This window comes from Lindgomyces ingoldianus (genome assembly GCF_010093535.1).
Source record: "Lindgomyces ingoldianus strain ATCC 200398 unplaced genomic scaffold BDR25scaffold_31, whole genome shotgun sequence".
Lineage (NCBI taxonomy): Eukaryota > Fungi > Ascomycota > Dothideomycetes > Pleosporales > Lindgomycetaceae > Lindgomyces > Lindgomyces ingoldianus.
Genome location: NW_022985192.1, coordinates 723,137 through 736,123, shown reverse-complemented (window position 1 = coordinate 736,123; position 12,987 = coordinate 723,137). Strand labels below are relative to the sequence as shown.

The 12,987-nt window shown below is 52.1% G+C and overlaps 7 protein-coding genes across 7 annotated transcripts; 3 read left to right on the top strand and 4 right to left on the bottom strand.

The window, feature by feature from the left end:
• Positions 1–322: 322 nt before the first annotated feature.
• Positions 323–2,176, bottom strand: BDR25DRAFT_267992 (DNA glycosylase). The gene is made up of 5 exons (XM_033687082.1): positions 2,115–2,176; positions 1,305–2,066; positions 876–1,213; positions 628–747; positions 323–491 (listed from the first exon to the last, which is right to left on the bottom strand). The coding sequence occupies exons 2-5, from the start codon at positions 2,031–2,033 to the stop codon at positions 431–433; spliced, it is 1,248 nt and encodes a 415-aa protein (XP_033543962.1). The 5' UTR covers positions 2,034–2,066; positions 2,115–2,176; the 3' UTR covers positions 323–430.
• A 724-nt stretch (positions 2,177–2,900) lies between these two features.
• On the bottom strand, positions 2,901–3,703 carry BDR25DRAFT_305896 (uncharacterized protein). Its single transcript, XM_033690514.1, has 4 exons — positions 3,499–3,703; positions 3,277–3,385; positions 3,170–3,223; positions 2,901–3,120 (listed from the first exon to the last, which is right to left on the bottom strand). The coding sequence occupies exons 1-4, from the start codon at positions 3,612–3,614 to the stop codon at positions 3,004–3,006; spliced, it is 396 nt and encodes a 131-aa protein (XP_033543961.1). The 5' UTR covers positions 3,615–3,703; the 3' UTR covers positions 2,901–3,003.
• Positions 3,704–4,127: 424 nt separating this feature from the next.
• Positions 4,128–5,684, top strand: BDR25DRAFT_345266 (mitochondrial folate transporter-like protein/carrier; the record flags this gene model as incomplete). Its single annotated transcript, XM_033694031.1, has 2 exons — positions 4,128–4,590; positions 4,644–5,684. The coding sequence occupies 2 exons, from the start codon at positions 4,128–4,130 to the stop codon at positions 5,402–5,404; spliced, it is 1,224 nt and encodes a 407-aa protein (XP_033543960.1). The 3' UTR covers positions 5,405–5,684.
• A 97-nt stretch (positions 5,685–5,781) lies between these two features.
• BDR25DRAFT_359143 (uncharacterized protein) lies at positions 5,782–6,544 on the bottom strand (the record flags this gene model as incomplete). Its single annotated transcript, XM_033696050.1, has 5 exons — positions 5,782–5,969; positions 6,001–6,104; positions 6,158–6,182; positions 6,245–6,430; positions 6,493–6,544. The coding sequence occupies 5 exons, from the start codon at positions 6,542–6,544 to the stop codon at positions 5,782–5,784; spliced, it is 555 nt and encodes a 184-aa protein (XP_033543959.1).
• Positions 6,545–6,949: 405 nt separating this feature from the next.
• On the top strand, positions 6,950–8,350 carry BDR25DRAFT_376776 (uncharacterized protein; the record flags this gene model as incomplete). Its single annotated transcript, XM_033697462.1, has 1 exon — positions 6,950–8,350. One exon carries the CDS (start codon positions 6,950–6,952, stop codon positions 8,315–8,317), a length of 1,368 nt encoding a protein of 455 aa, XP_033543958.1. The 3' UTR covers positions 8,318–8,350.
• Positions 8,351–8,850, bottom strand: BDR25DRAFT_73405 (uncharacterized protein). Its single transcript, XM_033698971.1, has one exon. It carries the CDS (start codon positions 8,689–8,691, stop codon positions 8,383–8,385), a length of 309 nt encoding a protein of 102 aa, XP_033543957.1. The 5' UTR covers positions 8,692–8,850; the 3' UTR covers positions 8,351–8,382.
• A 1,354-nt stretch (positions 8,851–10,204) lies between these two features.
• Positions 10,205–12,722, top strand: BDR25DRAFT_73431 (uncharacterized protein). The gene is made up of 4 exons (XM_033698972.1): positions 10,205–10,437; positions 10,580–10,675; positions 10,722–12,383; positions 12,432–12,722. Exons 1-4 carry the CDS (start codon positions 10,427–10,429, stop codon positions 12,682–12,684), a joined length of 2,022 nt encoding a protein of 673 aa, XP_033543956.1. The 5' UTR covers positions 10,205–10,426; the 3' UTR covers positions 12,685–12,722.
• The last annotated feature ends 265 nt before the right edge of the window (positions 12,723–12,987 follow it).

Sequence of the window (12,987 nt, the reverse complement as noted above, 5' to 3'; positions counted from 1 at the left end):
AAGTCCTATATTCCGACCATGATACTGAGCCTTGAAAGAGAGGAAGAACTGTTGATTAAATTTGAGGTCTCGCGCTCACTCGTCCACAAGTAGATATGTTTTTAATTCCAACATGATATGTGACTATCGTTCTTTTTAGGAGAAATCATCAGACTAGTAATATGAGAGGACTGTCCCGTACTGAGCAAGAAGGCACCGGCATGCGTGTATTAGATAGACTGATACCTTTTGGAGAAATTTAATAGAGCGTATTGATGCCTCATTAGCTTCGTACCTATATACCTGTTGGCACTGCCATTTAGCATTTACATTCGCTTCCCGTGCTCAGCTTTCCCACCCTTTCTGTCTGTCTGTCTGTCTGCCTTGCAAAATGTGTTGCAAACTCAATCCTCTATACTTGACACCCACAGCCAGCTCTACTCGCTCTGAATCACTGCATCACACTAATATCCACGTTCTCGATTCTCCACATGTACCACATAAACAACGACCTAACTTGCATTAGCATCCTGATCCCCGAGACCCCCGCCCAGCCAGACAAGGATGGCGGGTGACGGATGACTGGGAAGCCAGAGATTGGACGATGGATGTTGGATACTGGTTGACAGAAGAATACAAGTGACGTACCTATACGGAGAAAACTTGGCCGCGATGTCGAGCATCTCTTTCTCGGACATGTATTTCCACTTGCCACCTTTGCCTTTGAGCTTGGAAACATCTCTGCCCATGTATGTTGCCATGCCTCGTCTGCGCAACTGCGTTAGACACTAAGGGCATTGTGTGTGTTTGAGGGGGTCGGTCTTCACTGCTGTCCAGCTTGCACAGAGAATTGAAGACGTAGAATAGGGTAGAGTGGAAAAGAGAAGAGAGCTTACTGGACGCCCAGATCCCCCGTGCTGAACACATCCATTCTCTTAAGCCCAAAGCAGGCGAACATTTCCACGGACCATCTTCCTAGTCCTCGCACCGCTACCAGTTTCTCAATTAAGTCTTCGTCGCTGGCATTGATGAGCATTCGGGCATTAAGTTCCCCGGAAGCGAATTTTTCGGCTAATCCTTGAATGTATTCTGCTTTCCGCTGCGAAAGTCCTGCTGTACGGAGCGTGGGTAGGTCTTTCTGGATGACTTGGGCTGGGGAGGGGAATTCGGGGTGCGTGTCTTCGAATAAGCCGGTGAATTTCTTACGGATGGAGGCGGCGGCTTGGCCAGATACCTATGTATACGCACTGATATCAATTTGTGGGGTATTAAAGAGCCACACTAGCGAATTGAGGTAGAGAAGGTAAGAAAAGTCTGTGACGTACCTGCTGTCCGATAATCCCACTCGCCAGTGCCGTAAACGGATCCACAACTTCGCGCAGACCATCAGGACTAAACATCTTACAATGATGGTTGTTAACCAGGGCCTTAAGTTTCGGGTCGACGCTGCATAGATGTTCACAAGCATCTTTCAATAGTGTGTCAATCGTTGAAGTTGGAGGACGGAGTGCTCCAACATCTGGTGGGACAACTGCTTTCGCTTTTCTCTTCTTGCTTGGAGATGTGGTCTCGTCTTCCGATACGAACGGGGCTGGAATGGGAGAAGAAGTGTATGCTACGACTCGTGATCCTCCAGACGTTGAAAGAGGAGCATTGGTTGTATGTGGCTCTGTGGGGCGTGATTTCTCGTACGTGCCATCTTCTGAGAAAGGCGCAGTTACTGTAGATGCGATAAGTCCTACGCCAGATGGTGTTGGAGTGAAGGGTGGGAGTTTAGCAGGGCTCGTTACAGCAGCCCTGGGCCTCTTAGATACAGGAGTCACTGGAACTTCTGGAATGGCGGACTGTGGCTCAGGGGGTTTGATGATGCCAGACAAGAAGGGGACCTCCTCAGCCTTTTGGGCAGTGGAGGCTGCTGAAGCTCTGTTCTTGCGCTTTTTGGTCGCTGCAGCGCGTTTCTTGGGTTCGAAATTCGTTGGGACGTTCAGAAAATTTGTTTCGGGCTTAGCTATGAGAGTTCTCGTCGAGATACGAGCAGAGCGTCGGAGAGACATGGTGACTTGTTGTACGATAGGACGGGACGGAATCTAGTCTCGATGGGTCTTACTTTAGATCGAAAGACGTGAGCCACTTACAAGAATTTGTGCAACAAGCGGTGCCGCTTTTAACGTCGTTGAGCGAGGGACATGAAGATGAGGGGATTTTGACGTCTGGCGCGGTCAACTGGGGAAACACGATGACAGGTGGGCACATGATTTCGCGCGCTGACAAATGAGGCCTCGGATCCCCGTATCGCAAAATCTCCGAGCAGTGTTAACGGCACCTCAAAGTCTTAGATTAGAGTTAGAGTCGTGAGAAATCCCCAGAAACAATAGCGTTTTGGCAAGTGGTGCTGGGGTCCAATCTTGTCCAATCTTGTCCAACCTTGCCCAATACAAGTGACTGTTTAATGGTCTCAGGAATGGAAGGCCATGATAGTACTCTCTCCACCAAGAAACGCTGGCTAAGGTACATGTGTGCAGTCTGACAAAGGGTCTGACTAAAACCACGTCTATGTGATTCATTCTTCGTCAAAGAATTCTCTCTCTAAAAAAAAAAATGGATAAAGTTAGCAAATTCGCGGATCATCAGCGCCTGGGCATATATCGGTATATGAACCATCAATGCCGTTTCGAAACCGGGACGTTCACAAGTGCTCTGGATTAGATGATGACAATTGAAAGTACCTACCTTTAACCAAAAATTATAGGGTAATGGAAGAGAGAAAGAAGCATGTAGAAACGGGATCATCCGGTAAGCTAGAGAAAATGACCCTCACATTTTCGATTCAGTGGTTATTTCGAAAGCTGCAAGTGCCAATCGCGGTTGCTAGATGCCACCTAGTTCTCATGGGGTGCCTTATGCAAAAAGTTGCAGTGCAGTGACGGAAAAAGAGATCTTCTTGATATACACTCTAATGCACAGCTCGTTACTAATCAACCAATCATGTCGATGTCAAACCAGTCCCTAATTTACAGGTTTAATTCAATGACCTTCCTTTGTGTTCTTCTCCCTCTTGCTAACAATTATGGCCTCCAGATCCTCCCGCTCCTTCATCTCGGCCTGGATCTCGTTGATGACAACCGTGAGATACGGAGCATCCTGAAATGGCGTGAGTTGACATTCATTTAGTACACAAGAACCATCTTACTTCTTCGGGCTTGGTCCACTCCTCCTTCGGAAGCAGCTGGTGGGATACGGAGCACTGCGACTTCTTAGCTGGATTCCTCGGAGTCTCCATCACACAATTATATATACCTGGAAGGCGCGTCGCAGGCGGAACACGCGGTCGTAGGCATCCTTCGGTGGCAGGCGCTTGAGGGCGAGCTGGACGACGTCGTTCTCTTCGGGGATCAGATCATCGGCCCTACGGAGTGATAGCCGTCAGTATATCGGCTCGACAAGGCCAAAAAATGCTGCAGCACCCGTTCATGAGGAGTGGAAGTTAATTGCGCAGTTCGGGGGGCGGGGGTCCCGCACCTCAATCCCAGCTGCCTGTAGCCCGCGGCATTGGTGTACCAGGTGGCTAGCGGCTTCACCCAGGCTTGTAGCCACTTGCGCTTCGCGATGAATGGGGCGAGCGACGGCACAGACATAGCTTTGGCGGACTCGTAGGGCGGTTCGCAGGTGGTGATAGGGTGTAGGGGATGGTCAATTGGGGGGCAGAGTGTCGTCGGTGGAGTGGTGAGGTTGAGCACAAAAGGCTGTCGCGAATTGGCTCAAGCGTGCCAAGCTAAATCTGTCTGGCTCTTGCAGGGCCGAGCTCTCCCCGCCCGCAACCGCACTTCCCAGATTCCCTCGTGCCCAGCCAAACACTGTGCTCCTCACCCTCCGCCTCTGCAGTCCTGCGCCCCGGGCAATTCACTCCTCCGCAGCGCCACTCACTGCTTGCTTCCCGCTGCACGCCTTCACTCGACACCACGGCCTGCTTCCTGCGTCCGCCCGTCAATGGAGCCGCTCAATCGCTAGCTATTGTGTCACTCAAGTGCTGCGGGGCTTCCGCACACTGAGGCCTCTGGAAGGGGACGACGGCATGTACGCAACGCACTCCGACATGCTGTTCTTGCTCGTGCTAGAGTCTAATTCAATCTTCGTCGGCAGCTTCCACAATGTCCGCCGAAGGAACCGATGCGCCGCCGTCCCCGAGTACAACCAGAGAACGGTATGCGCCGACGACTGCGAGACTCCCCTCCCGTGACGCTCCACCCCAGAATGCACACGTGGGCTCACGCCTTTCTAGCCTTGCCGTCAGATGTGCCAGCCTCCCAAACTCGAGCGTGAATGCGTTTTGCGGTGCTTCCGCTGGCATCGCCTCTGGCATTGTGACGTGCCCCCTCGACGTCATCAAGACCCGCCTTCAAGCTCAGGGATCCTTCCGCCCACGCAACCTTGCACGGCCGTCGCGTATGGTCTACAATGGCCTTGTAGGCACCGCCCGGGTTATTTGGCTCGAAGATGGTGTTCGGGGAATGTACAGAGGCCTCGGGCCTATGCTGCTAGGATACATCCCGACATGGGCCGTCTACATGAGCGTGTATGACTTCTCAAAGGACTTTTTCTACCAGCGTATAGGTTTGTAACGCCAGCGTCTGCAATTGTTTCCCGGGTTGCTGACCAGGTCTTAGAGGACAAATGGCTCTCTCGGGTATCTGCGTCAATTACTGCTGGCGCATGTTCAACTCTAGCCACAAACCCGATATGGGTAATCAAGACAAGGTTAATGTCCCAAGTGAGCTCCCGCGCATCGGAAGAACATCGGCCTCCATGGCAATACAAAGGCACTCTTGACGCATTTCGGAAAATGTACCATAACGAAGGTCTAGCGGCATTTTACTCGGGTCTCGCTCCAGCCCTTCTTGGCCTTACTCACGTTGCAATTCAATTCCCGTTGTACGAGTACTTCAAAATGAAATTCACCGGACTGGAGATGGGCCAAACGATCAATCAAGACGAAAACGTGCATTGGGTTGGCATTCTAGGAGCCACCATCTTGAGCAAGATCTGCGCTACTTCTGCTACGTACCCTCATGAAGTGCTTCGGACCAGGCTCCAGACCCAGCAGAGGTCTCTACCGTCGCAGTCTCATGAAGAGATCTCATTCCGAGGAGGCCACCCCGGCTATGGTCACCACACTCGACCTCCAGGAACGGCTTCGTCAGACGGCATGATCAACATACCTAGATATCGAGGTGTAATTAGAACTTGCAGGACCATCCTACATGAAGAAGGGTGGAGAGCATTTTATAATGGCATGGGCACCAACATGGTTCGCGCGGTCCCTGCAGCCGTCACCACCATGTTAACATACGAATCCTTACGGTCATGGCACCAAAGGCTGAAGTTCGAAGGAGAGGAGATAGAGCGACAGAGTCGCATAGATGGCTAAACAACCACATACACTGTTATGGAGGTCAACGGCGCCTCCGACTCGTAGGCGTTGATTTCGTTATCGAAGGCGCGATATCTGTCCCCAGCATCTTTGTTTTCGTCTGTACATAGTCTCAGCATCACCTTGGTAGGGAAAGTTGGGATTTGGACGCGTTGGCAGGCATCGGAGTCTTTGGCGTATAGACGGGTTATCAATGTTGGACTGCGACTGCAAGTTGCTCCCGTGTTTAGCATGCTTAGGTATCGCGCCGATTTCACGGCCTATCAATTCAACCGCTACACAGCCAATGTGATGTGGTAGTAACACCTACTTTGGTTCAGAAGCCTCAGATCGACTCTTGGTGACTCCTACATGCTGAAACATAGTATGCGACATTAACCCAATCTTGAATATCGGTCTCCCCTCAGACCAGTCGAAAGAAGAATGTCAGCAGAGTTCAGCCTCCTGCCTCTAACTAAGCATTCCTTATTTTTTGCTTCAATGCCTGATGTCAGTGTGTAGTATGTGTGGGATTTCCCATCCTGCCTTCTGTTTAGTGGTACCTTGCCCCAATCATTCAACACTATCTGCTGACGGTTTCACAGAATACTCACTAGGTTGATACCCGCAACATGGAGCTTTGCATTTCCTCGTCATTCCCATGGAAACGATCCATGGAAATGATCCCACTAGATCAGACAGCTCAAAACATGGTTCACTACAGGATCAGAATGTGGTCGATGACCAATCTGCACATTAACAAATGAAGACACATTCACCGCAACATCCTTCATAGCTAATATTCAATTGAAGCCGTCAGAAGCATCTATAATGCGCTGATGAGCGCCCATTGCTTACAACGGTACGACCTTGAATAGCCGCTTCTCCGAGCAGGAGAAACGCGGCCACGGAGGGACGAGCAGGTGCCGAAACATAACCTAGAAGTTCCAGCAAAGCAACGGGCTTGTAGCCGAATTGATTGATTACTCGGCGATAGTAGCTTCTTTAAAGGCTGGGCACACCTTGACCCAAATCGACGAAGAGCTCAAGAATTCTGATGACTTACTAATTTGTATAGCAAAGAATAAGAGGGGAGTTCAAGGGACAGTGAATGTTTGGACGAGGGGCCTGAAATCGAAGTTCCGTGGCAGTAATCATGAGCGCCGATACCTTTGTCCGCGCAATGGCTAACTCGGTCTTCTTCACTTCAATACCATATTCAACAAACGATTCAGGGGGTGAATGCGGACAGGCCTGGGTACTACTTGCTACACGCGAGTGGGCACGAAAATCATGAACAGTGTTTAGAACGCAAGTCTAAGACCAAGTAGTTTGCTTTCTAATCTCAACAACACCGCTCCTTCCATGAGCACAATTAGCGGGCGGTCTTCTATCCGCACCCAGGCCTATTCTACGCTTCCAGCGGGTTCACCTATTCTACATACTTCTCACAAACCAAACTCCTCTCTCCGAGGCTCACCGAGCCTCCAGAGGTGTGCACTACACCCTACATCCTCTGTCAACTGTTCAGAACTTTGTCGCTCAGCATCACGTCTAGACACAATGTTTGGAAAGGGGGCACAGGAGCACATAAATAAGTCGATGTTCATCTTTGACAATCCCCAACCGACACCCCCAGTAGGAGAGGCGACACAAAACCCACATCCGCGTCCAGAAGTCGTTCGCGATGATCCTCAGCTACTGATTTATGTAGTTACCCCACCCAGTCTACAGCGTAGTGACGATGAAAGCCACCATCTTCCTATTCCTCCTCGAAATCCCGCACGCCTCCGACCGAGATACGATCCCCACGGCCTTCTGCATCCTCGAAAACAAGCTACCGCAGCAGTGGGACCTAATGATGAAAGAGCCGAAAGAGAGGAGGACCAAAGAATTCTTCAAGCAGGCCGCCAGAAAACAGATGATTTTCTTGATACTCTTGCTGCTCCGTCAGAATTTAGTGTGATAGACACTGCTAAGACGCAGATGGGCGAAGGGGAATATGACTTTCATTCCGTTGTCACCGAAGAGTTAGCTGTCTCTCAAGTACGAGAGAGGAATAGGCTTGAGAGACCACTAGAGTATAGGCGACTACAACAAAGCGCTCAGACTCTAGATACAATTGGGGATGATGAGGAAGTTGAGCGTACAAGGGAGAAGATCAAGGCGAACTATATAGAGGGAGCTGTCAAAGTCCAAAAGGCTCATCAACGTCGGCTGGAGAAAATTCGACAGGATACCAGCTTAACCGCCAAGAAGAAAGAGGAGGACATGAAGCACGCAGAGATGGTCCTCAAGATAAAACTTGAGCGGCTCAAAGAGGAAACTGGATATGACTTCGTAGACGACGAAGAGCTCTTCAGAACTACTCACATGGCAATGCGGAACGGCTCTAATATTGGGACTGGAACGACGACGGTGGAAAGTCAACCTGCTGCTATATCAGCTGCTCCTCCTCCTCCTCCGTCTCCAACTTTGATTCAACCTTGGACACTAAAATGGACAGGCATAAGAATCGGGATGGGTACAACCATGCTTGCAAGATTCATGCTGACGATTCAAGACGGTCCGAACGAGAAGTCCTATTCGCACAGGTTGCATGAGGGCTCAAATGATCAATCCCCTGTCGCAGTAGGGCCGTCTTTCAAGGGTCCCAATTACAAGGCACCTGCGAGAAAGCAAAATCGGAAGACCTCGCATCAGAACAGAGCACCGAAGGTAGATCCTCGAGAGCTATACACTACCCCAGGCGATATCGGTACTGTATGGCCGACACAAAGCCAAATCTACGGCACTTCAGAGCCAGGGCCATCTGCACCACCCCCAGGACCCAGGACAACAACGGTGGACAGAGTGTTTAGTGGTATGGAAGTAGAGAATCAATATGGAGGCCTGAGTGAAATTAGCACCATGAGGGCCAAGCCAAAGTGATTTCTATGCTCCTTCGCAAGAATCGGGATTAAACTAGATCGCAGGAAGGTTTTAGGTTTGAGAGCTCACAGTGGGGCGGTAAGTGAAGCTACTCCCACGAAATCCTGCAGCCAATAATTGTCTACCTTCCATTTTCTCCTCCTTGCACAATGGAATACACGACCATAAATAATCCGTAAGGAACCTGTAATACCTGTCAGCATGCTCAAAGCATGAAACAGATTTCTAGAGATACGAGGCATACAAATTCTAAAGGGCCACTGCTCAACCGTGCCTCGCCCATCAAATCCCCCTTCATCAAAGAAAGAAATTTGCCAATGGAATTCGGCGCCCCACCTCCCTATCACTTCCCGATGATAAAAACAAACCGCCATTCAACGGCACGTCAAGCACGCCGCGTACGTCGAGATTGCGGGTTGAGCGGTGCATCCGACAGCCATTGTTGAGCCGGCTGCCAAAGCTCGTCATATCGAGCGTTGATGGAAGCCATAGTTTCCTAAACCCTTCTCAAAGCTCTCTCAACGGCACGGCATCGTGCAACTGCGGAAGCATGGAAAAGGAGGCTGATGACATTAGTAGCACAAGGCGCCGCTCTCATAAAGCAAAAGGTGTATTTGTGCACAATTTAGTGAAATGAGGAGTGGTGAAGGCAGCTAACCGATAATGGAAGTGCTAATATAAGATAAGGCTCGATGTTTAGCTGCATGTCGGCGTCGGAATGCACAGGGCATCGGAGCGGAGATGGGTTGCCAGAAACAGGAGGAGCGTACCGACTATGGTGTGCACGGCGGCATGCATGGCAACAAGCGAGAAATTCGACTCCAAAGACGTGCCACGGCGAGGCTGTGTGCGTGTCGATGGAAAATGAAATGAGGCCCACAACCGGCTCTGTGCGGTCTGGGCGGCGCTCGGTGAGTTGAGGCCTTTGTCTTTATGGTGCTGAAAGGGGAAACTGCTGATCAGAGGGGCCTGAGGTCAGCGTCGGACAAGACGGGTTTTATTTAGCTGGATTGATTCTTGAGCAACGAGGTCCGTTGCAATGGTGCTGGAAGGTGAGATGCTCGATTGGCCGATATGAGGAGCCTCAAGCGCGCTTCTCCTTGCTCTCAAATCTTCGAACGTTCTGCCGCATCCTGTGGTTCAAATCTGGCGCGCCAGGGGGCCATGTCGCGTGAGGTGCTCTGATTCGCCTGACTGAAATGTTTTGTTCCTGACTAGACTGTATGCGGCTGGCCAAATGCGCGCCACGACCCAAGTTTGGCGCGTGCCACTCTCAATCCATAGTTCTCTCGCATCGGCCGACAGGGGAGCGGCGATGATGAAGAGCCAGCTTAGCCTAAGTGTAGACACTGGCAGCTCCTGAATGTGACGATCGGCTGGCCTCGCCTTGAGAGAGACGCGGGCGATTGCTGCAAGGAAAACACGAGATTCGAGGGTTTGGGAGTGCTGGACGGAAGGCTTCAGCAATCCCCGTTCGCCTCGAACTCGCTGCGGGCGCCGCACTGCAAGACCGCCCACGGTGTGTGAAGTGCTGTGATCAAACACTGTGGCTTTAATTTAGTCATCCCTGCGGGCCCAAGCCATTCAAGCTGGTGCGACATCACCGTCTTGCTCGCCTGGCCCGCGCCCCAGCGGCCAATCACAGCCGCTGCGCCCACCTGCATCCACCCGGACTCCGCGTCCAGATCTATCACCACCAGCCTGGCGCCTCTTCATCTCCTCGCGCCCGGCTTCTCTCCCTTTTCCTCACCTTACATCGTGGGAGCCGCTCTTTACTAATTCCTCATTCCTCTCCTTCAACATCTCCGTGAGGCCCGCCTCCACCATCTTACCCCAGTCATTCTTTTCGGGCCAGGAGACGGTGTCGTGTCTGTTTGTTGCTTTGATTCTGTTTTCTCTCCTTTAGCCTCTGTTCCAGCGACAATTGCACATGCACCCAGCTCGATCATCCGCCGGACTCTTGACGACCTCTGCATAACGACCTTAACGCTGTTAATATCTAAGCCCTTTCCCCTCTCTCGAGAAACCCCTGGACCGCTGACTGCAACACTACTATCGGGCTCGCTTCCCCTTCGAATACATTGCGAACAATCTCGGAGCTTGGAGCGGATGAGGAACAGGTTTTAAGAGGCACAGAATGGATCATCCCCTACATCACCATCAGCACGCCCATCGCCACATGCACCGTACAAAGCGGGAAGCAAACAACATGGAGGCTCGGCGCACCCCAACCCGATCGACTCTGATGGAGCGGTCCCGCGCCCTCCTCGTCCCCAGGTCAACATGTACAAATGACACCGATGCAGGATGCCACAAGCCGACGGCTACCCCTACACTACCCATTGTGCTCGCCGTAGTGTAAGGATTCCCCTTTGGATTACGTCGGCGACGCTAACCTCTGCAGAATTCCAATCGTAATCGCCATAGTCGTTCTTATCTTTCTTCACCGCCGGCATTTGAGGAAGCTAAAAGAAGAAGATGCCAAGGACCCACACAAGTCTCTTGATTTCGGCATGGATCCCGCATTTGGGCCGCGCGGGAAGAAGGGCAAGGGACCGCCGGGGGGGCCTGAGATGTCGACGCTTGATACTGAGAAGGAGCTGCGGCGGGGAAAGGGAATGTCGATGGATATTGGAAGCCCGTACATCTTACCTGCTGGCTTGCAAGGCTCACGGGAATCTTTCCACTCAATGTCGCGATCGATGCATGACCCCGATGACCCGTACCGACCGGTGACCTTCATCAAGGGGGATGGATCGAGTATCCGGAGCGGAAGCCGAACCGGTGGATACCGACAAGATAATGGATCGGTGTATACGAGCTCCAGTGGTGGAACTTCCAGTCAGCATCGGATGAAGGATGGCCTGCTGAGCAACGCACAGAGGATGTCTCAGTCTTTCCCAATCCGTGGAGAGTCTATGTCACCCGAGAACAGGCACCATCCGGAGATCAAGTTCCCAGAGGCTACAGCTACAGCGCGCAGTCCACTTGGCCCAGGAACCAAATCGCCTCCTCCGCCTCCACCTCCACCAGCACCTTTGCAGCCGCAAAGCCACGGAGCACCAGCCCCAGACCCCCAGCCCCAGTACACTGCTTTCAAGCCAATGAGCCCTCCACCACCACCACCAGTGCCCCTTGCAAAAGCTCTGCCCCCGACAGAGGAGCAGAAAGTACCAGCTCAGTTGCCCCGTATCCAGTCGCAAGCGGCTGTTGTCCAGAGTAGTTCCAACACGGCTAGCTTCATGAGCGACTCGAGCTACGGAGATGGCTTCAAAGTCACCCCCCCATCCCCACCGCGTCAACAGCCTCGGATCGTAGAGCCACAGCCTACCCGTGGTCGGTCTCCAGAACCAAGGAAGCCGATGAATGATCCATATGAGAATGCTGGTCTAGGACTGAGTGATTTAGGTTATGACCCTCGCCGATTGTCTATGAGCGTCCGCCCGCTCCCGCCAGATGACCCTACCGACAACCCGGAGCAGCGAGCGAACCGTATTCGATCTTTCTACAAGGAATACTTCGATGATTCCAAACCTGAGCCCGCAGGCGGCCACAGCTATACTGACTATTACGAGGACTATGGATCGGAGTACCTCGATGGTGCCATCTTCGATCCAGACACAGGTGCTTTCGTCGTTGCTCAGCCTGCGGCTCCGTTTGCTCAGCCCGTAACCCGCCGGGCTATGACTCCTCCACCTCGAGCTCCACCTCGATTCCAGAGCGGTGGTCCCCGGGGTGGACACTTGTCTAATGGCTCGACTGCGTCTTCGGGACGATTTATGCCACCCCCAAGAGGCATGTCTTCAATGAGCGGACGGTTACCACAGCCCAGGAAACCATTGCCTCCACCCAGTACCCTCGCTTCACTTCCCACGCCGCACATGCTCAAGGACGACTCTATGATCTTCAATGCCACCGATTTTGCACCCCCGGTCTCGTTCCGAGAGAGGCAATTGGGTAGGAGGCCAGACAGCCCGCTGGGAACTCCCAGGCCGTATAGCCCGGCGGTGAGACCGCATACGCCGCTCGCCAGTGCTTACGATGACCTGGCCGTTATGCCGAGCCCGTAAGTGTACGTCTCATCTCTTCGTTGACCCTCACTAATACTCCTTAGACACATGCTTCGCAAATCGGGCACCTTTACTGCCCTTGATTTTGCCCCGCCTCCTCGTTTCCGTGATCCAGGCTCGAATGCTTCTGACGCTGGGTCTATCCGTTCGAACCGCTCAGGTATGTCTGCCGCAGGTAGATTCGCTGTCCGCAACGGAGCAAATCGTGTCAGCAAGATACCAAAAGGGGTCGTTGGCACGAGGGATGACATTGTCAACACGCTGAGGCCGCAGATGAGCATGGTTGCGCCGGCCTGAAGCGTTCTTTTTTTCCTCGACAAACGCAATGACCGAAGTATATCTCTCACGCGGCTCTGACGACAAAGTGTTTCCTTCATCCTGTGCTCACTGGCTGAGCTTCCGATTTCAACCCCTCAAAAGCTCGCTCACCCTTGATTCCTGTTTTGTTTTGCGGACATGACGACGACCGGCATTCAATAGCATAGACCAGCGTACCCCCATCCCTATCACACCATCCTCTTTTGTTCCCTCTCAGGACAGGACTCGACAGAAATATTTCGAGTCTCTCCGATGCTGTAAATATCATATCATTCTTGCTCC